We start from the raw sequence: 26535 nt of genomic DNA, 5'->3' as shown, positions 1-26535 counted from the left end.
TTAATCTTTATTTATTTATGGGAAAAGGGTCTGATATACCCCTCAACTTTATCATTTAGAGCTGATATACCCCTTGTTATGAAAGTGGCTCATATATACCCCTAATTGTAAACAAATGGCTCACATAAACCATTTTCCTCTAACGGAAATGGAAAAAAAGTAATTTTAATCTAAATTTTTATTATTTTTTCTAAAAAAATAATCTCATATGAGTAAATTTAATCCTCGTCAAACATATTTTTTTTGACTTTTTTTTGTTTAAATGACTAATTTATAATTATTATTTTGATAATCAAATTTATATATGTTTCACTAATATTCTTGTAAAACTTATTGTAGATGACCAAATTTTTTCTTCGAATACGAAATTAAATTACAATACACGCAAAAAAAATATTTTAATTTTTTATTCTTTAAACTAAGGAATGAAAGAAAAAACAAAATAAGAATAAGAAATTCAAATAATTATAATAAAAGAAGTCAAAAAATAATTTATGTATGAAAAAAATTAAAATATACCTTGAACTTTGATAGAAGAATCATATATACCCCTAAATAATTTTTTAAAAAAAATTAGAAGTAATAAATATAAATTTAAAACTAATTTTTTAACTTCTGTTAAATGAAGGGTATATGTGAGCCATTTTGTAACAGCAGGGGTATATGTGAGCCGTTTGTATAACGGTAAGGGCATATATAAGCCACTTTTATAACGAGGGGCATATCAGCTCCAAATGACAAAGTTGATGGGTATATCAGACCTTTTTCCCTTTATTTATTTACGTTCTCTTTATTCTATAATAATTAATGCTAAAGGCAAAGTTGGAAAAAATAATGATTTCTCTGTTGATTTTTAAAATTGACAAGAATTTAGGAATAACTATATTTAAATAAACAGAAATAATTTAGGTCATTGAAAATAAATGACTGCACACACAGAGATATCGGTTCTTCCTACATTTAAAAATAAAGAAATGCCAAATAATTGCATAAGTTCTGCATTGGCAATAATTTAGGAGATACAAAATAAATCAATGTAGTTGAAAAAATATCGGATTTCCCTACATTTCATGATCAAAATTCTAACTGTTTGTTGTGTTACACTAATCTTTAGAACCACTAATATAGAATAATTACTAAAAATAACTTCATTAATAACTTTTTTTTATGTCTAATGGACATTTTTTCTCTCTAAAAGTTACTCTCTTTCGAGTTTAAGTCAAGCACGTATTGAACACGGATTAAGAATCTCCCGCCCCTTTTGACATCCATATTATTAACCCAAGAAAAGAAAAGAAAAAAAAACAAGAAATGTAGCTTAAGAAATAAAAGATGGCCTTTTGGAACAAAAATGTCCCTAATTCTTCTTCATCATCATCTTCTAAATGTTTTCCAATTCTAGGCCTACTTTCCCTCATCCTCTTGCATCCTACTACCACCACCACAACTACCTCTTTTGCTAACGCCATTCGCGTTGTTGCCATCCAAAAACCTACCTACGATGACATCCCTTCCTTCCGGGAGGCACCTGCTTTTCGCAATGGCAACTCATGTAGCTCGCGTAACATAGATAAGATTCAAATAGTAATGCCTGTTGATGCCAACTATATTAGGGGCACCATGGCTGCAGTGTTGTCTATTTTGCAACATTCAACGTGTCCAGAAAACACTTCCTTTCATTTTCTATCCATCCATCTTGAACCTGAGATCATTTCCCTAATCAACTCTACTTTCCCTTACCTTAGCTACAAAATCTATCATTTTCATCCTAATCGCGTAAGGGGAAAGATATCCAAGTCTATTAGACAAGCCTTGGATCAACCTCTAAACTATGCAAGAATTTACCTCTCGGATATCCTCCCTAAGGACGTGCACCGTGTTATCTATCTAGACTCGGATATCATTGTTGTAGATGATATTGCCAAGTTATGGGGGGTGGATTTGGGAGATAAAGTCCTGGCAGCACCTGAATATTGCCATGCAAACTTCACGAACTATTTTACAGACACATTTTGGTCGGATGTGAATTTGGCAAAAACATTTGAAGGAAGACGTCCATGTTACTTCAACACAGGTGTAATGGTGATGGATCTTGATGAATGGAGAAAAGGAGGGTATGCCCAAAAAATTGAAGAATGGATGTTAATACAAAAGCAAAGAAGAATTTACCAGTTGGGGTCGTTGCCTCCGGTTTTGCTTGTGTTTGCTGGAAACATCAAGGCAGTTGATCATAGATGGAATCAACATGGTTTAGGTGGTGACAACCTTGAAGGTAAATGTAGGGGACTTCACCCTGGACCCATAAGCCTATTGCATTGGAGTGGCAAGGGTAAACCATGGTTGAGGTTGGATGCCAGAAAGCCCTGTACCATTGATTACCTGTGGGCTCCATATGATCTGTATCGTTCATCCAGAATTGCATTAGAAGAGTGAGTAAGAGCTGAATAGAACTCGAGATAGATTGATAGAAAGAAATTGCTGCAATTGAAAATGAAATGGTGCTACAAGTACCAACATCAAATGCAATATAATTGCATAGTAAGACATTGTCAAAGGAAGAATAATTAAGATTACAGCTAATAGTTCTCAAGCTTGAGATGTAGAATCCTTGGGCCTTGTAAATCTGAAGATTGAAGCTAAAGGAGTCTCCAGGATATATTAGACATCAATAGCTAAGAAAGGAAAATGTGGAATGAACTTAATTGTTCTCCCCTTATTAGAATTTGTACATTCATCATTCTTGATTGTAAAGGTAAAGTGTTAATTTTGAATGCTCCCTTCATGAATCCGTAGGTACGTTCACAACAGAAATAGACTTCTACCGATTTATCTTACAACAGACGGAAGTCTTTCAGTCGAGAAGGCTCCAATTCAATGAACTCCAGTGTCTACACAAATTAGAAAGCAATTCACCAAGAGCTAGAAATCTCAGCATCTTTCTAGTTTTATAGAAGTTGAATGAAGCAAGGGAAAGCTGCTGATCAAGTTTCTCGCTAAAGCATGTATAATAGCAGAAGGCACGAGACTCAGTCTCTTTAGCAACAGAAGAGTATCTTTCACCTAGTAGAAACATCAAGACAACACAAGCATGTATGCAGTTAGTTCTCATAACCTATACAGCTAACTAATTATGTATAACCTGAACATCCACGAAGTAGTTGTACACACGTCTCATGTAATCTTGTCCCACATATACCAAATGCCAAGAAACAAGAGACACCCACTTCCCAGTTGAGCAATGTAACTGCATCTTGTCACAGAACTGTCCCACAATGCATCTCTTTCGCATACAGCTTCTTTGATGCCCACATCTCAAACTCAGCAGCCATCCGACAAGTTAACTGTCTGTCGTTGCTCCTAATCAGATACGCAAAAAATATATTTTGCAACTCTATGCTTTGGGTGTGGCAGCAACCGGACATTTTCCTTTGCTCCTAATCAGATACGCCAAAATATATTTTGCAACTCTATGCTTTGGGTGTGGCAGCAACCGGACATTTTCCTAATGTGTTCCACAAAATATAATCCCCAGAAGTCACCTGTGATAATCATAGCAAAGTCAGGACAAATTGTAATATTATAGTAACTCAAAAGATAGGCTTGATTGCAGATGTCGAACAGCTGCTGTAACAATCAAACCTAAACAAAGCTACAGAAATGTGGCCAGGAATATGCCTATTTAACTAATAATGAAAATACCTGAGTTGAAAATTCCACGGGTGCTTTAACAGCAGGGAAAATGCTTACCTGCAAAGGCTCATCGATTAAGAATAACAGTAAATGAGAGAAAAAATATGAAGTGCATAAGAATCTCTATGACTGAGCAACTTATCACAGGCAACAGCACAAACCTAAGGCTGATAATTAGAAGTTGAAGTATTTATCTTAAACCTTGAGCCCGTCTTTATTTGTCTAAGTATGAATGAGCCATACATCATTATACAAGATAACACTTTTTGGTGCATACTACTTGCTAGTGATATTGTGTTAATGATATGATAAAAATAATGAAGAAGTTGAAACACTGGAGAAACACTCGAGATTAATAAAGGCTTTAAAATAAACATAAACAGACGACAAAATTTAGCCCCCTTATAACCAAGGCGAATGAAATGAAACGTGATTGTGGTGCCCAAATACAGACAATTTAGATACATAAATGCAGTTTCAAGAGAATAACATGACCAAAGAAGATGTAAAACAAATAATAAAATTTAGATTACTAACAATAAAGTGGTACCGGAGTTTGTTGACAGAAAAGGAATGATATGAGAGTACTATGCAACATGGATATACCAAACCGCATGAAAGGAATATATATATTTTGTAGAACTACAACCACCATACTAACCTAGACTAAATGGCAACTATGAACAATTAAGTGTAGCAGATAATAGGGCAACATTACGGAAAGAATGGAATTTTCTACAAATAAAATAAATGTTTGGTGTGAAATTCAGAGAGAAGATAGATAAACATGCTAAAAAAAGAATTAGCTGTCAAGAAAATGTAGTAGGGGCATATGGTGTCTTATTCCTAAAAGGCATGAAATGTATCGAATATTTAAGTAAAAAAAATTCAAGGAGACATACGTCTAGATATTATTGGAAAAGGAAGAAATATAGAACCCCATGTTGAGAAAAGAGATGTAGATGTCATGCTTGCCATCATGGAAGACACTAAGCTAATGAGTGCCCAAACAGCAATCAGAAAATAAATAGCAAATAACACTATGCTAATGACTGTCCAAACAGGAATAAGAAAGAAAATAACCTGCAAATAACACAGTGATGATTTCAAAATAGCACACACCACATATTGATTACTGATTAAATTTTTTAATAGCATCCTTTTTTCATTTTATCTTGTCATTTATCTTCACCATCTAAATCATGTCATAGAAATTCAAATTGTATTGCATTTTCTAATGTCGTTAATAAATTTTTTCCCATTTGTTTTCCTGATAATTCATCTTTCAGTACTTCGGGTAATTCTTAATACCATAATCCGACTTCCTCACATTGTTGCAGAAAAACATCCTTGTACTCTATGAGCATTGTCCTTTTTTAGTAATTACCGAGATACTACATTTTACCCATTGGGTTACATTTTATGCTTAGAGGCCCAACAATGTTATATCGGAATGATTAGATGAGTGTAAGAGAACTACAGATGTTAAGATGGGAGTAAAAGCAGCTACTAGACATGATTAGAAATTATCAGATCCTACATAATGGACAAAATGAGGGACTCTAAAGATGGTTAGGTCTAGGGATGGCAACGGGGCGGGGGGTTGTTTAAGCCTTGCCTGCAAACATTACCCACCTGCTCCGCACCGCATAGCATTCTTTTGTGTTTCAGACCCACTCCACCCCGCCCCGCTCCCCGCATAAACCCGCAACAGTTTTTTAAAAAATAATTCAGAAAAGCTACATCAAATATGTATTAATTATTTTTAAACATACAGGAAAAGTGTCTCAAAAAACCTACAAAATCACAGAAAATGCCTAATTAACTGAGAATATAATGGAAGCAAAAACAATTCCTAGAAGTGCTATAAACTACCGCCTCTGGTCCAAAATAAATGAATTTTGGCATATTTTATGGTCCAAAATGTACGAATTTTCAAGGTACAAAAATGTATTAATTATTTTTCAAAATATCCTTCTCTTGAGAGGATTTTCAACTATCTCTAGTTTTAAGAAAAAATTGGGAAGTGGCAAAGGGGTAATATTGACAAATCATCCTTTAATTAATGTCATTAACTTTCTTAAGGGGTGCGAAAAACCCCAAAATTTCATTTATTTTGGACTCGAAGGCGTAGAATGGTTAGGACTTAGCGGTGGTTGTTACACTTGGACAAGGTTCAGTGTTTACAAGGAATCTTTTTAGTTTGGTGAGACACTTGGTTGTCAGTCCAGAGATAAATGTGACGCTGAAAGCCCCAGGTCAAGGAAAACTCATAACTTACATCAAAAGATACTTGGTTGTCAGTCCAGAGATATATGTGACGCTGAAAGCCCCAGGTCATGGAAAACTCATAACTTACATCAAAAGATAAGTTATCTAGTATAAGAATGTAATGAGCCCAAATAGACCGGAACAGACATAAAGGATGCATAAAGCTTACCCTAATAATTTAGGATTGAAATCAAGTACATTAATTGACTAACTTGATTGTTTTAAAAAACAAACCTAGATAAAAATTAGAATGCTTGACATAGTACACACGGTGCAAAAAAAAGAAAAAGCGGAAAGACAGTCACATACGAACTTTTGCCAAATGCAAACTGAAAGGGGAAAGATTTAACAGATAAAGATATCCAGAAACTTTTGGTCTCATACTACTACAGTACTACTGGATAATAAACAAGGATAGTGGAGGTCGAACTATGCACAATCACAATATTATGTCAATGAGAATGTTCCATTCTAAAAGAAAGAATCAACCTGCCAATAGATGATATAATAGATGACTTACAGATTTTGGATCAATAGACATTCCTGATAATGATCCTCCCATTATCTTGAAAGATACCTGCAATCACATCAGTTGAAACAAAATGCTTTTTCACAAAGAAATTTAATCTAATACACAGAAATGTTCATATCCGCATCAGCTAATTTTCATATTGTTCGAAAAGAATTAGCATGTTTGTGAGATCGAAAATAGTACATTTGATTATAAAAACAAACACATTTCTAGAGTCAAGTTGTACTCGTCGAATTTACTGACTGTCCTTGTTACTCCTTAGTTTCTTTTTTATGCTTTTATTTTGAACACACTCTCCTTTCTAATCATCTTCTTGTAATGAAATCAAGACATTAGGGTGCATATGAAAATAATCCAAAAGAGGAAATATCACAACTAAAGTTGCTATGGGAAATACTTACTTTAGCATAATCATATGCTTGCCAGCAAAATGGCTCCTCCAAATCAACTGCTTGAAGATCCTTGTTCATTTTTTCCATTAAGAAATCTTCCACATTTGCCATATTATTTGTTGACTCTGTTTCAGCATCACTCTCTTCATCTTCCATATTCCCAAGTACTGCCCCTGAGGTAGGCAATCTTTGAGGTTGCCATGGAGCAAACTTCACTGTTCCTGGAAATGTTGCCTCAACACTTCTTCCTGAAATTCCTCGACCAGTCGTTATAATTTTCCATTCAACCAAGTGTTCAGCAACTGAAACTGTTCCAATAGAAGGTGTGCCATCAAAAGAAAGTACCCTTCTCCTAGGGAAGGGCATTGTCACAGTGCAGAAATCCATTGACAGAGGAGCTCTATAACCATCCATGAGCCGTAACTTAAACAAAAATGCACCTTCATTTTCAGAAACCATTGAAAGCTGATAAAAACCCTTAATTGGAGGTCCCATACCACAAAATGCCTGATAACGCATCAATACAAAATTTCCTAATGGTGGTGAGAACATAAGTGATTGCTTCTCATTACCATGCTCTGGAACTTGAGCACAGGGGTGGAAGGATAACAGCTCAACACGAGCAGTATCCAAACCTATTAGTGGAAACATCACATCAGGCAGTCCTTCTAATTCCGCTCGACAGTTAACTTGACCTGAAATCTTTTTGCTATCTGGAATTTCATCGCGATCATACATGGCAGCATGGACTGTCTCGTGAATTGTAAAAAGAATTCTCTGCTTCCCTCTATAAAGATAAGGTTTCCATGCTGGCTGCTTCTGATCTGCAGGAGGGATGTCTGCTGAAGAAAATCCATTTATCTTAACTGCTGAAATGTTGGTGTAGTTAAGATCCAGAGGGGTGCCTACATTTAAGGTAGATGGGTTTTCAGCAATGATTGAACCCTTTAATTAATCCATACATGCCTTATGAAATTTTTTCGATGAGAGATACCATAAAAAGATTACCAACCAAAAGGCATTGCACTGCTTATGAAAGAGCGAATCGCATCTCTATCCAGAGACCTCAAACCAATCTTTGGAGCATCAGATGCCATTGCTCCGCTTGCTGCAGCTCCAGAAGCTGTTGATCCTGCAACCGGAGCAGCTACAGGTTTTGCTCTTGCTGAAATACCAATACTTCCGGTGAGAGAATCCAACAACCCACCCACTGATGGAGATGCACTTATGACTATTTCAGGTTCTGTCACATCGCCTGTTATGATGTCTCCTATCATGTGACCAACCATAAATGCCCTGTACTTGGAATGTATTGCAATTTCATTAATAAGTGAAGATGGAGAGATCTAATTATGCAAGATCTAAACCAACTTATATTTACCACAAGCAAAACTTACCACAGTTCACATTATCCCAAGCTAAACCCCAGCTTCAAAGATTACTTCGAGTCATAGAGGTCATGTACAAGTATATGATTTAATACAAGAGAGAAAACTGAATATGCAACTCTAATGAGTTGACAACTTAACACAAATAAACTAATCAAACTCCTACCCCACCCCAAACCCCAAAAGGAAACCAATTCCTCCACACACAGCAAGGAATAGTAGATGACAATGACAGGCCCAAAATTCTTCTTTTTGAGAAGTCAATGACAGGCTCAAAAAAAAAATTTATTCTTTTTTTATGAAGTAAGGTGTTTCGTTGAAAAAGTTATCAAAAAGATGCAAAGTTACAAGAAAGTACAAGTATAACTACATGAAACAAAAAGACAAAAAAGAGTTGTCAGCCTATATACAGTGTGTCACCCTAGAACAAGAACATTAACAATGTCCAAAACTTGGTTCATCAGAAAAGATTAAGCAAGCATTAAGCTTTAAGTGAGTGACTTGGAGTTGAAATGCCATCAATAGATCTCCTATTCCTCTCAATCCATTGACACCAAAAAAATAATCACAGGAATAATCAACCAGATCATTTTGATGGCCTTATCAACTTTCCATAAACTCCGACTTACGTGTGCCTATCTCAGATTATTTGGCAGTGCAGGAACTAATGGTTGACAGTTTACTAATTCCTCATGCATAGATAACATCAACTGACCAGCTGAATACCTAGTGTTAGGCAAGCTTCATTTAGGGCAATCCAGTTGAAGCATATAATATAACCTTAATAACAAGTAATTTGGTCCTCCATATCAGTTTCTAAGGCCATGAATCAAGGACTTGATTCTGAGAGATATTGCTGCTACAATACATAATGTCTAAGTGATCTTACTTCTTAGACAATGTTGTAACCTTCCACTTCAACTAACATTTCCGTCAGCTTTCTATTTCCCAGGTTTGGCAAACCTTGTCAAATGTACATACCGGTTATTGTTACTCCTATTCTGAGAAATTGAAGAGTTCCATGTCCAAGGCAATGTGGAATAGATTAGGATAATCATCCATGAGTGCAGTGTTATTGAGACATTTGTCATTCTAAAACCTTATGTACACTCCACTACCTGGTTTTGAAGTGGCTTTTCTGCAAAAATTCATTCCCCAACTTGCTGATATACTTCCAAGGATCAAATCCATAAGGTGTACATTGTCAATTTTGGTGCTCCAGTTGTCTCTTTTCCCATGTTAATCAATGATCACTTCCTTCCAGTGACTTGGTTCTCCTATACCATCCCTGCATAGTCACTTCATTTGCAAACATTTGTTGTAGATGGCTAAATCTCTAATCCCCAAATGTCAATTGCATTGTCTGTGTGACTATCCCGTTTAATCAGATGGTATTTCTAGAGCTACTATTCCTCACTAAAGGAAATCCTTTCTGACTTTGACCACTGCTTTAGCACATTTTTAGGAATAAGGAACAAAGACATGTAATAAGTAGGTATGTTGTCCAGCAAACTGCTGATAAGAGTTGGTTTTCCCCCATAAATAAGAATGGCAACTGCTAAGAAGCCAAGCTCTTTCTAATTTTTCAACAACACCATTTCAGATTTCACAGTTTATGAATTTGGCTCCTAGTGGGAGACCCAAGTAGGTGGTAGGTAGTGTCCTAATGATGCAACCCATGATTCCTTCCAGCACCTCAATATTGAGCACATTATTGACGGGATAGAAATTATTTTTAGCATGACGTGCAACCCTGACAGAGCTTCGAATAGGAGTGTGAGATTCAAGTATAGGATTTGTGATTTTCTGCCTCACATAAGATCAATGTATCATCTGCATACAGTAAAAGGAAAATAGTGACGTGGTCCCAGAATCTGTGCCTACTCTAAATCTCTAAATCCACAGCAGATTTCTAGCCTTTTCCTAACATCTTATTTAAGCCTTTCATGGCTAATACGAAAAACTCGGGGAGTGGGTCACCTTGTTTGATCCCTTTCTGAGGGGAGAAAAAAAACCAAGAACTTCTATTGATTAATACTGAGTCTTTGACCGTAGAGATGTTGTATTTAATCCACTTTATCCATTTGTCACCAAATCCCATATTTCTCAAAAGGCATAATACATATAGTAGACCCTAAACTTGACTTCAAATTTTAACTTTCACCTCCAACTTTCATAGTGCACAAACAGACACTTTTAACTATCCAACCTTCTAATAAATAAACACGGGAGTCCTACCTGGCAAAACGCGTGGTGTGCACGTATTTTGCGCGAGTTAGGAGTAATTTTCGAGGCCCACAACTGTAAAAAAATGTTGAAATGACAACTCTACCCTTAATGAATCCCTTTTATATATATTTTTATATTTCCAAATCAAAATCTCTTTTTTTTTTTAATTCTAAGATGTACGTGTAAAATATTTAATTAGTTGGCAGCCATTGAGTGGCTCACTAATACACGTGGGAGCGTTTGCATTTCACTCTCTTTGGCTCCAAAAATCGCGTGTTTATTTATTTAAAGGTAGGATACTTAAAGTGCTTGAGGTCAAAGTTAAAATTTGAAGCCAAGTTTAGGTCCAATATATGTATTATGCCTTCTCAAAATGGATATTAGCGGTAGAATCAATTTAATTGATCAAAAACATCCCCTCCAGTTTGCACAAATTACCAGGCTCTCTAGTTTTAATCCTTCAATTCAAAACCTTGTTAGTTATGTAGAGTTTTATCAGCTTTAGCTCCCCGCTCAAGTTGTAATCTGCTTCTACAATGATCACTTTGAACTTCCTATCCCCACACCATGTTTCAATACGGATGAAGCGGCCATAGATCTTGACCACTGAGTGATCTTTGTCATGTCAACATATGAACTCATCTGGTGTATATTGGCATGCTTGAATCTGTTTGTGGTTAACTTCCCCAGAAAATGAAGAATTTTATAAGCAATATCTCCCATCCAAGTTATAATCTGTCTCTAGAATGATCATTGTAAACTTCCTATCCCCCAGCCAAGCTTCAATACGAATGAAGCGACCATAGCAGCTATAATCTAGAAAAAAAACTCTGTAGATGTATGCTTGTGATTTCCACCCCCACGTCTGTCATAATTCCCTGCCCTTCAGGATGCCTGCTTGAGAGCAATGCATACCCAACAGAGGTTTTCCTCATCTATTTTGATGCTACTCAAAAATCTTATGTGCCTTTCAATAAATACAAATCACCCCTCACCAGGCTAGAGAGAAAGAAGACAGGAAACATTTCCCAAGCTACAGAAAAATGTAGTTAAACTACCTCTATCGTAGTTATCTCAATTATAAGGCAGAAAACAGTCTCAAAAATCTTTACTACAGTAACTTGAATAAGAACTCCAGGATTTTTTGGGTGGGCAATTACCATACAACTGCTTATGATCAATTTCCGCAAATTTTCAACATATCATTATTATGGTTTGAGCTTGGGACTTCCATGTTGGAGGTCTCAAGTTCGAAACCCCTCGCCAGCGAAAGCAAGGGGTTTGCCTTCTGGGTTGAGCTCGTCGCACCAGGCTTGCCTAGTGCGGGTTACCTCTCCTATGTGGTTTGCGAGCAATTGCATAGGAGCAGGATTTTACCCTGTGCGCACCCAAAAGGGTAGCGGCTGCGGGTTTCCCTTGTCGTCAAAAAAAAAATCTCTTTTGATAATATGATTCTCTACCAAAAATTTTCAATCTGTTATACACACCGGAACCTCATGGGTGCACCAAGAAGAGCTTGAAATTAGAGGCTATTCCTCAAACGTACATGGTAGTTCTCTATTCCATCTAAGATATCTTATTTCTTTACTTACACCAGACCCATATGAGTGCTAGTGGGACAATGGTTTCTAAGTTCTTCGACTCCTCTTCCTTCTGAATTTCAAGCAGGAGGCGCCTCCTTAACTGTGCTTGGTATCACATATTGCATGCCGAACCGTCTCATAATCCACACAAGCAAACTGCCATCATTCTCATTATTATTATTAACCTTAAACATATCCCTCCCTCCCCCGAACTAGTTGGAAAATTCTCCTTGCGCATCTTGACTTAGCAGGTGCATCTTTAGATACGCCGTCCTGTAAAAAGTAGATCTGAGACTCTCTTGCACTGTGTTAGACCATTGTAAAGTAGAGGGTGAATTCACGTGCTTGACTTATCTCAAACATAAGAGAAAAACAAGAAAATCATCAGAACTATACTCCATACAGTGTCCAACGTATGTATATCTACCCCATGGCCATGGAAGCACCCTTCAACTTCAGTCTTCAACTCACACACCACCAACCAGTATTTGTTCTCAAAAAACTCTAGAATCAGCATCTCTCTCTTGTTGTTTCCCTGCACTCCTCAAAAATCTCTTTATGAACCTCTCTAGATTTGAGTGGTACTATACTACTATCCCTTTTTTTTTTAAGTACGTATGAGTTTATTTTTCACTGTTGGCAGTAGAAAGTAGGATATCTTTGAGGTGCTGTAAAACGGTCACTGGAAATAAAAAACAGATTTTTCTGGACAACTTTAAACTAATTAGGAAATGGAGGTCGCTAAGAAAAATAGGAAAGAGGATGCTGAAGAAATAGCAATAGAGGTTTGTATAGAATGGGGAAGATGACCCTTCTAAAAGAAAGGAGAGAGAAATATAAAATTGTTGGACACATAACAGTAAAATGAGATCTCGATCACATTTTTAGCATTTGATGAGCCCTCCCATTTTCTGCTAGAGACTCACAGGCTACACGACAGTGTAAAAATCAATGTCAGTCGACCTATAATACAACTTATGGACCATACAAAATTACAAAGCTAAATATTGTTGCAACAGTAGTAATACCCCTAAATGAAAAATAGTTACCAGATAATCCCTCCATCACATTTCATGTGATGGTGTTTGACTAGGCACGGAGTTAAGGAAAAAAGAGAAACTTTTGAAACTTGTGGTCTAAAACAAGTCATAGGCATTTGTCTAACTATAAATCATCTCATTATGGGTAAAAAACATTCAAATTTAAATAGTTTTTATCTACAGAGAAGACAGCTTAACATTGAAGATGCAAACGAGGAGAGATGATGAATGTTTACCCTTATTTTCAGATGTGCCCCTTTTTTGGCAAAAGAAGCGAGAAATCTAGAGCCTCAACGAAACTTAATGGCCTTCCATGAAAACAACATGAATATTTCATGCAAGAACAAGGGAGAGGAACCAAGATGGAAATAACACATCAGGTAACCTGAAACAACTTCACAAGAGCAGACTAGACCCTAAAACCAGAAACAATAACAGTCAAATGATGAATAGAAGTTCCAGACAAAATTTTCGCTTGTATCGCATATTTAGGAATCCCATAACCAAACCCGGCAATTTTATTCTGCATTCTGAGAATCTTATGGCAAAAATCTCATGAAATGCAAACCATGTGGAGATGTTTCATCAGTAAAAGAGACCTTTAAATGGAAGCAGTTAGCAGCACACACTCAAAACCAAAGTAGATCGTTGAGGATATAATTTAGACAGTGGAAGCTACACTTGAGACATTAAATACTTATAAATAATGGCTGTTGCACTTAAGATAGAAAATAGGGAACTAATGTGCCGTATGAAAGAAGACAATGTTCATAACATCAGAGGAAAATCTAACCAAAAGCAAGAGAATTATATATTTATTTTATGCTAGAAAATTAGAGGGTGTTTGGGTAAGCATATTTGTTGATAAGGTAAATAATTTTATTAATGAAGCGAAACCTCTATACAAGCCATATACCAAAAAAAACAAAAAGAGAACCTACATCAAAATATGGCTCACCACAAAAGAAACCCAATCATCTATACAAATGGGGACCTCAAGGGTACAACCACAAAGAAACTAGAAACAAAAGACTACTTCACAATTTTATGAAACTTGGAGTCTCCCTATATAACACAGATGATGGCTAATGGAGCTACATCCCCTTAGAATTCACTTCCCCCTCCAGAAGGTCCAACTATGCAACGCCTCCTTCATGTGCCCCACACCACTCATTCCATTCCAAACCAGTGATTATCAACTACAGTTGTGCAGCCACCTGACAATTCATAGGAGATGATCAACATCAACACTCAAACATCGATACATGAAGCACCAATCAACGTAAGTGATCTGTGATCCTCCTCTTTCTCAGATTCTCTACTCTCTATATCACTCCGTTCACAATTAATGCAAAGAAACACACCTTCCTGAACATCCTGGAATCAAAATAGAGCGTTGTGGACATGTAGGTTCCTCTCTCCCTAGCAATCTCAGATGATAAGAACGTGAGCAACCATCCCTTTTTTTTTGCCATTTCCAAATGTTAGGTGCATTTACTGGTAAATTCTGCTCATAAAGTAGCTCCACCAAATTATTAAATTCACCCAACTATCAGTCCTGAAGGTTTCTCCTAAAATCTCAATCGCCAAATAACTTCTCCGACAAGTGATTCACAAATGTGTTGGACTGTCAGCTTATAAGTTGGTAAATCAGGCTATAAGCACTTTTGTTGCTCATCTATGTGTTTGGTTAATACCAAAGTGCTTAGATGGCTTCTCAGTTTATATAAGCACTTTTGGTTTGACCAAATCTTTTAGTGCTATATTGTCCCTTAATCTTTTGTAATCCCTGAAATACACTTCCTAAAAGAAAATTCTTAAGTTCCAGTTTCAAGGAAAAAGAAAATTCTTAACTTCTTCTCCATCGATTTTGTCATTCATCTTTTTCATGTGAAAATACTCCTACTAAACTTACATTTAAAATAAAAATAAGGGTATTTCAGTCATATTACCTACAGAATGCTTTTTAACACATGTTTACCAAACACACCAACTGGCAACAGCTTATTATCAGTTTCAATACTCTTATCCAAATACGCAACTACTTATTTAAAACAAGAAAGATCATACTTCCGTGGCGCTCTTTATGTGGGAAGGCAGGGGAAACTAACAATCACCTAATCTTACATTGTACTTTCACAGTACAAATATGGTCCATGTTTCTCAACTATTTTGAAGTGAAATGGACTATGCCCAAACATACCGCTATCTACCTAGTTGTTGGATCCGGAGAGGAGGTAGCAAGAGATAGAAGACCTGGTGGAATTTGATTCCACATTGCATTTGGTGGACAGTGTGGAAGGAGAGGAATAGTAGGAATTTTGAAGATATATCCAATTCCATTCACAAGGTTAAATGGAATTGCATTGTCTCTATATTTTTGGTCTAAAGAGATAGGATTAGAGGATTCAGATCAACTTTTAGAATGCTTAGGATCCTTGTAAGTATTATGTTTTTTGTTCTCTTCTGATTTTCTAAAGGTCCCCAGCATATCCTTAATGCTGAAGAATACAACATTTACCAATTCTCAAAGAAAAAAAAAGATGGAGCACTTAATTCTTATGAGCTAGTTTTAATCAGCTAAGCCACACACTCTTAATAGCATTAGTTGAGAGTGAAGTCGATGATTGACCAATAGAAGTGAAGAATTGAAGGATTTAACTTATAGATGCTCTGGCTAACTTAAGGGGCCAAAAGACAGACATCAAATGTCAATTTTACCTATCAACTTGAAAGTTAGAAACAGGTAAAAATGGAACTTACCCTGTGATTGATGGAAGATTGAGCAGGAGGGGGGATAAACTTTCATCAGCTCCAACAGCATTTCCACAGTCAGATCTTTTACACATCCTTGTATACGTTTTTAAATGATCTGGTTCCACTAAAGGCAGTACAAGGATACAGTAGTGTCCCTTTATGTGCAAAATAAATGGCCACAAAACAAGTTTCTTTTCCTCTTCATTTTTAGTGCACAAACTTATTATGTGGCGCGTAATCGGATCATCAACCCATGAATCTGAACCTTCAACTGACTGATTTATCCTAATGCCAAATCCACGAGCAGATCCCTCCCTATAGAAAAGGTTAGACAGGGTAATTCATGTTTAGTAATTGGCTACAAAGTAAAGACATGAAACTGAAAAATAAAGAGAACAATGGAACCAAAATCGACAATGAATAAGATAACAAGATCTTACATAATAAAGATAGATAGTGAGCAAGTGCATGTCATTTTACTCTTCATGACAACTTCATCAATATTCATAGCTAATAACACTAGAGATCTGTTTAAAGGAACTTAGCAGGAAAATTACAAGAGGTTTCCTGACCTTTAATCTTTATTATTTAATGTGACAAGCCTCGAATATGTCATCAAAGCTTTAGAAAATGACCGATCTATGCCAGTCGTTAATAGTTGGATATAAACATGCGACAAACGTGACCATCTGGACCCTATATGACATACGGAACCCTGCTGCTACCCAATTTTTCCACGTAGCATTATCTAAACCCTTCATTACTTACCGGCCCCACCCCACCCCCCTTTTACGAGTAGCATATGCGAACCATTTGTTAAATGTAGTGGCATATTTTAGCTCTTCTTTCCCAAGCCACTACCACATCCCAACCACTATAAGAGGCAAGATTTTACCACGAAAAGGCATACATACTCTTAATTTGCATACACATACGTACTTCCATACCAAGCAACACCTCATCAGGCTACTTACTTTTAAACCCATTTCTTTTTTTCCTTAAAACAAATTTTGTGTCCTTTTTCCAAAGCCACTACCATGTCCCAACAACTTCAACAACCCAAATTCTATCATGAAAACAAATACATACACTTAATCCACATGCGCATATGTACTTTTCATACTCAGCTATACCTCATTAGTATATTCGCTCTTAAGCCATCTTTTCTTTTTTTAAAACAAATTTAATGTCCTTTCCCGAGTCACCACCACGTACCAACCACTATAATACCCCAAATTCCACAATGAAAACACATACATACTATCACACCCTCATATGTACTTTCCATACGTAGCTCTCTTTTAAGCCGTCTCTCTTTTTTCTTAAACAAATTTTATGTGTTCCTTAAAATCTTTTAAGACTTGTCCCTATTAGTTTGTTACATAAAATTGTAACTTTATTACATAAAATTAGAAAAGATGGAGAGGTATATACAGAAATATGATTCTAAAATTTAATGTCATGCATCAAATGATAAACAAAAAAAAATAACATAAGTTAGTTTTGTTATCCAAGAGAGTCGTGTATTATAAGGTATTAGGAAAAGGCTAAAATATGTCACTGAACTTAACAAAATGGCTCGCATATGCCAATAGTAAAAAAGGGTGAGAGGGGAAGGGGTTGATAAATAACGAAGGGTTTAGATGATGCCACGTGGCAAAATCAGGTGATAGTGGGCATATATGGCCCACAATGGCAATGTAAACGACATGTTTATGTCCAACTATTGACGAGCAGCATAGATAGGTCATTTTATTAAGCTCGATAACATATTTGAGATTTTTCCCTTATTTAATAGCCGAGAAAGTCATAAATTTGACAGATTTAAAGGGATATGTACCATAAAGGAAAAACACCAAAGTGGATCCATGCAACCAAAAAAAAGGAGATAATAGAAACAAACTGAATTTAGATTATCCAGGTAATTTCACTACGTTACTGATTCTTGAAGTGTCACTTCTTTGTCAAACTAACCTTTCGAACATGAACCTATCCCCACTGATTGCATTTGCAATACAAGAATAATAGATAGGGACGACAGTTGAGAAAGGGTCTCCCTGTAGTCATTTATTTCCATGTAGTACTGATCAGAGACTGGATATTGGATACCAGAAAGAACTGAAGTGAAGTTTAACAAATAAAAATGATAATTTTCTCAAAATTTTGTTGATATACCACTTTTTGAACTGAATTGCAAAACCCATGCAATTCGCAAATTGCTTCGAGCTTTCGATAAGAAACCAAAATTTCATAATGGAGAAAATGATCAAAACAGTCCTTAATGTATGGACTTAGATTGATTTGGTCCCTCATATATGAGGCTTATGGAAAAGGTCCTTTATCTATACTAAAACTTATCAATTTAGCCTTTCACCCTAAAATCCTAACGACATAAAAAAAAATCTGTCAAATTAAACAGAGATGTGCAACTCACGTGACAATGAAAAGACATTGATCAAATCGAAAAGACGATTGATCGATCAAAGGAGAAGAATCGCCAAAAACAATCAGAAGACTCCATCACCAAAGCTTAGAAAATGGGAAACACCGAGAAATTGATGAATCAGATCATAGAGCTCAAGTTCACATCGAAAAGCCTCCAACGCCAAGCCTGAAAATGCGAGAAGGACGGAAAGTCTGAGAAGCTCAAGGTGAAGAAGGTCATTGATAAAGGTAACATGGACGGCATTAGAATTTACGCAACACCATCCGCAAGCGCAACGAACAGATGAACTATCAACACAGGGAATCTACAGAAATGTCAGAGAGGATGGATTCATTCGAGCGTTAGTTTGTGAATATGGAGGTTCAAGCTGAATTCAAGGAGAGTTCTATGGCTGGAAGTACTTCCTTATCGACTTTAGAGGATCAGGTCGATGCAACAGGTGGCTGATGACTATGAACTCGAGGTGTCCATGGGGCTTCCACAAGCAGCCGACCATGCTATATCTTCTAAGGATGAGGAGAAGGTCAGTGAGGTAGAACTGTCCAGGCGTTTTGCGAGCTCAAGTCCCGTGGGTAATTGAGAAAACAGAGGTTTTGTTTAATATTTTTGTATATCACGTGAGTTGCACATCTTTGTTTAATTTGACAGATCGTTAGGGTTTTAGGGTGAAAGACTAAATTGATAAGTTTTTAATATAGATAAAGGACCTTTTCCATAAGCTGCATATATGAGGGACCAAATCAATCTAAATCTATACATTAAGGAGTATTTTGATCATTTCTCCTTTCATAACGCTAGACTCGTGAGTAAAATCAAGAAAATTGAAGCTCCACTTTACCAATTAGACTAGTTCTTTAGACTAGATTATTACCACCACCTCCCAACACATCTCTAAGATTATTAATGAACCCACAATTTTGTACTTAAATGACCTACACCCTTCACACATAATATCCATTCAGTAGATTATCCAAACCAAATGAGTTAACTTGCTTAAAACAAGGAGCTAACTGCTAAGCACACTAAACTAGCAGAAACGAAAATGGAGATAATTTTTTTCTTTTGAGAAAGGTTACACCTAGTTTTGAGACTAAAAAACATCAAATTTCTCAATTACCCAAAAAGAAGAAAAAAAAGATACTACTGTTTTCTATAAACGTGGTCTTCAAACTAATATAGTAAACCTCAACTAATCCAACGGATACATGCTATCTCACACTAAAACAGATATAAGGTAACTCTACTCATCAAAACTGCAAAGCTTAAACAGATAGAAAGAATCGCCTAGTATCTGCACAGATCTAAATCTTGGCTCCCAATGTTGTCACCCCAATTCCTCCACCGCTAAATCACTCCCTTAGAGACATAAGGATAGTACTTTTCTGTTCTCTTCACGTGTATATACTAAAACAGACACAGTTGAAATTGTATAAAGTATTAACACAATCATGTTACTTCAAAGCTAATTGCATGTAACTTGATTCAAAAAAGGAAAATTAAAAAAGAAGAAAAAACCTTTTCTTGCGGTCAACGAAAGCATCAGCAATCTCTGAATCAGTAGGAAGAGAAGGCACCACATTATGTTTCAAATCATCCTCCATAAAACTCTTATCCCTCTCGCATGCCGCCCGCCACCGCTTCTCCACCACCGGAAATCTCCTGCAATTTCATCAGCATGATTAAAATTAACAAAACACGCACACAGAGGGAGAGGGAGAGGGAGTACCGGGAGAAAACAACGGTGTCTTGATTGGTGAGGATCCAGAGAGCTCTGATACTACACGAACTCGGCATTTTCACACCGGAGACAAACTCTTCTGTGATTTACTCGTTAGTCCGAGTTCGACTTTCACCGCCGTTTTTGTGGCGTTTACTGCATTTCTACGGCGTCGGTCCGTACGCCGCTGTCGATTTGAGGGAATTATCTGATGAGGAACAAGTTTTGGGAAAATTCAGAAAACTTCAAATACTTTTTTGTTTATCAGAGAAAAAAAAAGACTGATGAATGAAAAGAGATATAGATATATCAATTAAATTTTAATATAATTTTTAATAATCCTAAGAGCATGTTTGGTTCAACTTAAAAGCTGGTCAAACTGACTTAAAAGCTGGTTTTTGATAGCTGTTTGACAATACTCAAAATAACTTATTTTAAGTTAAAAAAAAATTCTTTTAAGCCAAAAGTTAAAAGCTGGGGCAGGGGTACTTTTTTTTTTTTTAGCTTATAAGTTGTTTTAAGTTGACCACATTTTTATCTTTTTGCCCTTAATATTTTCAAACAATCTCCAAATTACCCACATAACCCTAACATCTCTTTCTTCCATTTTTCCCTTTTCACGTTCGGCATAGTAACTTCAGCACTTTTATCCAAACGCATAACTGCTTATTTTAAAAATAAGTTTCAGCACTTTCAAAAGTACTTTTTTAAAGCTGCTTTTATTAAGCCCATCCAAACGGGCCCTAAGTTATTGGTTATTTCATAAGACTTTCTACATATTTTTAAGATGAAATGGTCTGGTAGATCCTTATATTTGTATCAGTTTGTATTTTGAACCCTTCTACTTATCTATTTGTCATCTGAACCCTTAGACTCAATAAAACACAATATATCGGACCCTTATGACCATTGTGGCTTTAAGATGTCTGAGTTGGCAAAAGTGTGTGATTTCACACTCCGTAAGGCGAGTGAGTACTATATTTCAATTTTAAAAATATTAATAAAAAATAAAATAATACAAAAATTAAAAAATAATTAAGAAGGCCACATCTTCTTCACCATATTCCACCTTCAACACGAACTATTTTCATGCCCAATTTTTTCTTTTTTCTTTTTATACTCTTGTTATCAGATCTTGGCATTGAAACCTTCTTGACTCCATTGATTCGCCTCTAAAGGGCGAGGCCAATATTAGTGATGCTCGTCGGAGAAAGTGCGGCGGCAATGGCTAGGTTGAGGATCTAGTTATAACATTGAAGAGATTTCGGCCAGATCTGATGGTGTGGCGTTGATGGACGACAGCGACAGTGTTATGATGGTGTGGCGGCTACGCCCAGATCTGGCGGCGACGGCTAGATTTGGTGGTGTGGCGGCGGCACCTTCAAAATAATTTTTTTTTCTTTAGCCTCTGATATGGTGTCCTTCATTTAGTTTTTTCTTCTCATTTCTACAAATTTGTGAGGTAATAAATTTGATGATTTTGATGGGTAAAAAATAATTGTTAAATCAATATTTAGATATATTGAGATATTTTAATGGTGATAAAGTTTGAATTAATGGAGAAAAGAGGTTTATGAAGTTTCAAGTGATGAACAAAGTTTTACAAAAAATTATAACTGAATTACGAATGATGAAAACATAAAAAATAATGATGATTTTTGTGATATAGGAAAGTGGTGATAATGGTGAAGATGATAATTGTAGTGGTGAGATCTAATGTAAAAATGGAGACATGGTTAAAGAAGAATGAAAGAGGAAAGAAGTGAAAATAAATTTTTTTTTCTTAAAAATAAATAATTAATGATGTGTCATTTAAAATCTGATGTGGATGACGACGTGTCACTTTTGTTGAGCGATTGAAGTGCACACAAAGCCAAGGGGGTTTAAATGTTGAGTTTCGTTGAGTCTAAGGGCTCAGTTGACAAAAAGTTAAGTAGAAGGGTTCAGAATACAAACTGATACAAGTACAAGGGTCCACTAGACTATTTCGCCTATTTTTAAATAATGATGTATTATTATTTTTTTTCAATATATATATATAAGAGAGAGAGAATTTTAAGAGTCAACTAAATATTGTTAATTATTAAGAATTTTCATATTTTTTTATCTAATTTTTAAATTAAATAATACATATTATCTTTTTTTATCTTATTTCATGCGACATCGATAGATTAATTCGGAATTAGTCAAGTTTTTTCATTTGTTTTAACAAACATTATATGTTGTCAATTATCATGATTAGTACTTTTTATGCAATTTTTAGATATATAAACAAATAAAACAACAAATAAAAAAAATCATTAAAAAATTACAAAAATATTCTCGAAGAGCTCAAACAAACATGTTGATATGCTGCTTACTTAAGTACTTTGAAACTCTCTCCTATAGTGTAGTAATAATAACTAGTTACGATATCATATATAGTAGTAATAATATTTTTAAAGAAATGTGAGTGTCTTAACAGAAGCTCTGATACCATTGATGACATTCAATTTTGGCCAAACATTTTCAAAATTGGTGATTTTATTTTTTTAATAGATCAAAATAATTTTTTTTATAATTTTAAATAAGTTTATCGATAACTATCCTTATTTATCAAAATTAAGAATCTTTATTTGTTAATTTTAAAATTATATTTTTACATGTCATTAGTTATGTTCATTATGTTTTTTTAATATTCATTTTAATTGTTACATTGATTAATATTCATTTTGATATTTTGTACAGTTTAAAATTTATTCAAATGCGTATACAATTCGCATGCACATATATTTTATCAACCAATAATTTTTAGGCCACAATCTCGAGCCCATAACTTAGGCCCATTTTTATCAATTTCTTATGTATAAAATAAGAAAAAATTACTAAAATACACTACTTTAATTTATTTAATTACATTAATTTCCTACTAATGTATTAAATTACAAAATTCCCTTTTTTTATCCCAAATGATACTAATTAAATTTTATGCATTGAAATATTAAAAAGTTAGTTTACCTTACCAAGGTAAAGCAGAAATTACCTTCCCAATGTATGATTCCTTTCCCCCCAAAGAATCACCTTCCCAAAATTACCGTACTTCCCATGATTTCCGCCTCCCACAAAAGCTTCTCCCAATTTTTCCCCCCTAATTTCAGTTAAAAATTGTAAATCAAATTTGAAATTCAAATTATTCTAAGGATTATTATCAATACTCTTCCGAATTTGCGTCCTAAATCAGGTATATCATCACCCTTATTACGATTTTTCATTTTTTTTCCCGTTTTTTTTTTGTATATTCTGTGATGGTATATCATCATCCACATTGATATTTTTCCATTTTTTTATATTTTCTGTGATTATTGTTCAAAAAATTTTATTGTTGATTTTCATAATCAAATTCTATGTAGATCTAGGTTCTTTATAGTTGAATCAAACCATGGTCATGAAAAAATCAAGCTCTATCAAGAAAAATTCTTCAAAAAACAAAGATGCATCTACATCTAAAGACCCGAAAACCCTAAAAAAGAGGGGTAGAAAGGCTGCACCTCCTATTGTTCGACCAACATTACAAACGGTATGTAAATTTGTTCCCCATGTACATCATTATTTTCAAGTTGTCTCTTTACTGTGTTGATTCTGATTGTTAAGTGTCGTTTATATTATATACGGATTTCTTTTTTAGTTAGTCTGATAAATTAGTATTAGTCTGATGAATTGTTTTACTCTAACGAATTGTATTATTCAGTGAATTAAAAAACAAAAAAGAAATTACATGATTCTTCCATCGAATCTTTATTGCCTAAAGTGGTTGACGAGAACACAAAAATTGAATTTGTTTTGATTTTGGTACAATATTCTGAGGATTGATATGAGGCTTCACATAGATGAATTAAAATTTGTTTTAGTTTGCTCAGATACAAATCATTGATAGAATTGATGATATTATTGTGCTAGTAGACAAATCCTAAACAATGAATGATCCCAAATCATCGAGATGAATAAACACATCAATTTCCATTATCTAAAAACTGCAGTTTTTATTATAATATCATCGTATTCATAAACCATAAACCTAGTACATTCACAAATCACATAGAAAGCAGTTAAAGACAATATATTGATACACAGATATAGGGGTATATATATAGCAGAAAACACTATAGATATGAAACTGTTAGGTGAGATAGTAAATCAATCTTATCATGATTTTTGTATATATTTGTTAGTATGTTCAATTATTTTTATTAAGTGTCATTTTTTTTGTGCTCATGTTAGAATGATTCTTTGTTTTATTTTTACTTATATTTCGTATATATTTAAGGTATCAAATAATATTATATGTGTATCATACTGTCATACATCTGTTATTTAAGTATCATATTTATATGAAATATTGATAAGTATATAATAATTTAAGTATTAAATTTAAATTGTGAATTTGAGTATCTTTTTATTTGTTGGACATGAAATTTAATGTTTCGTTTATATATAGATTCAAATAGTATTTTGTAAGTATCATGTTAACCCGGTTTATTTATATTTAGTATCAGATGTATTGTATTAAGTATCGTTTTAATCTTATCATGATTTTTGAATATATTTGTCAGTCTGTTCAATTAATTTTATTAAGTATCAATTTTTTGGTGTTAAAATTTAATTATCAAACTTAAATTGCGAATTGAGTATCTTTTTATTTGTTGGACATGAAATTTAATGTATCAAAGAAACATATTTAAATTTAATTTTTCGTTTATATATAGATTCAAATAGTATTTTGTAAGTATCACGTGATAGAATGATTCTTTGTTTTATTTTTACTTATATTTCGTATATATTAAGGTATCAAATAATAGTATATGTGTATCATACTGTCATACATCTGTTATTTAAGTATCATATTTATATGAATTATTGATAAGTATATAAAAATTTAAGTATCTAATTTAAATTGTGAATTTGAGTATCTTTTTATGTGTTGGACATGAAATTTAATGTATCAAAGAAATATATTTTAAATTTAATATTTCGTTTATATATAGTTTCAATTAGTATTTTGTAAGTATCATGTTAACCTATTTATTTATATTTAGTATAAGATGAATTGTATTAAGTATCTTTTTAATCTTATCATGATTTTTGAATAAATTTGTTAGTATGTTCAATTAATTTTATTAAGTATCATTTTTTTGGTGTTCATGATAGAATGATTCTTTGTTTTATTTTTACTTATATTTTGTATATATTAAGGTATCAAATTATAGTATATGTGTATCATACTGTCATACATCTGTTAATTAAGTATCATATTTATATGAATTATTGATAAGTATATAAAAATTTAAGTATCTAATTTAAATTGTGAGTTTGAGTATCTTTTTATGTGTTGGACATGAAATTTAATGTATCAAAGAAATATATTTAAATTTAATATTTCATTTATATATAGTTTCAAATAGTATTTGTAAGTGTCATGTTAACCTGTTTATTTATATTTAGTATCAGCATTAGGCAATTTTTAGTACAATTTAAAACATTAATATTATTACATGCGCTCAATACTTTATAAACTTTTTATATATGTTATAATTTGATAAAATTTTATTTGTTTTATTGCATAATATGAATTACGTCATTAAACATATTCCAACTAATGCATTAAAGTTTGGTCCAATATACAACACGAATTTTGTTGAACACTTAGTATCATCTATCAAGGTTGAAGGTATGAATTTATTTAAAGAAACAATTTTTGCACCATACCTAAATATACCTAGATGCAATTACCAAGGCCAAATTACTAAGTGTTTATACTTGTTAGAGATTGAGCATGATAATTTAGATGAAGAGATTCACATTCGCCATGCCAAAGGGAATGTGTTGAAATTTAGCATCAGTGAATTGGCAATTGTTACTGGTTTGAATTGTAAAGGTAATGTAAATGACTTTACATATCCGGACTCAAAAACAGTAGGTTAGTTGAAAGATATTTTCCTGATACTAAATATAATGTTAACAAACAAAGATTGGTAGACCGATTTATGGTGGATCAATGGGAAAATATTGAGGATGCCCTTCAGATGGCTGTACTTTATTTTATCCATACATTTTTGTATTCCCAACCTGATAATACACCAATTCCTATTGAAGATTTTTATATGGTGGAAGATAGTAGTTACCAACAGTTTCCTTAGGGTATAGTAGCTTTTGAAAAGTTAATGAAATCCTTTCGAAAAAAGTACAAACCTTCAAAAAAGTTGTATCGGTTGAATGGATTTCCATATGCACTTAATATATGGATTTATGAATGTGCTTCTACGATAAACACCGATATTGCTGTCAAAGAAGGAAACGGTATACCGAGGATTTGCAACTGGCAAGTTGTTGGTTTGAAGCCCAAGTTTGAGTTTTTTATGAAAACAATTTTTTCAGAGGTAATTAATTCAATACAACATTCTTAATTAATTAGTTTTATTATGGAATACAACTTTAATATGTTTATTGTCATTAA

The 26535-nt window shown here is 34.1% G+C and overlaps 2 protein-coding genes and 1 pseudogene across 2 annotated transcripts; 2 read left to right on the top strand and 1 right to left on the bottom strand.

Moving 5' to 3' along the window:
* Positions 1–1140: 1140 nt before the first annotated feature.
* LOC107008294 (probable galacturonosyltransferase-like 4) lies at positions 1141–2771 on the top strand. The gene has a single exon (XM_015207270.2). The coding sequence runs from the start codon at positions 1333–1335 to the stop codon at positions 2431–2433; it is 1101 nt and encodes a 366-aa protein (XP_015062756.1). The 5' UTR covers positions 1141–1332; the 3' UTR covers positions 2434–2771.
* On the bottom strand, positions 2674–20321 carry LOC107008293 (AP-5 complex subunit mu). Its single transcript, XM_015207267.2, has 8 exons — positions 20055–20321; positions 19844–19987; positions 15889–16197; positions 7898–8181; positions 6895–7790; positions 6482–6538; positions 3700–3747; positions 2674–3539 (listed from the first exon to the last, which is right to left on the bottom strand). Exons 1-8 carry the CDS (start codon positions 20120–20122, stop codon positions 3468–3470), a joined length of 1878 nt encoding a protein of 625 aa, XP_015062753.1. The 5' UTR covers positions 20123–20321; the 3' UTR covers positions 2674–3467.
* On the top strand, positions 18323–19217 carry LOC114076103 (annotated as a pseudogene).
* Positions 20322–26535: the final 6214 nt, after the last annotated feature.

Source organism: Solanum pennellii, chromosome 1 (assembly GCF_001406875.1).
Source record: "Solanum pennellii chromosome 1, SPENNV200".
Classification (NCBI taxonomy): domain Eukaryota; kingdom Viridiplantae; phylum Streptophyta; class Magnoliopsida; order Solanales; family Solanaceae; genus Solanum; species Solanum pennellii.
This window is presented reverse-complemented; position numbering and strand designations above follow the sequence as displayed.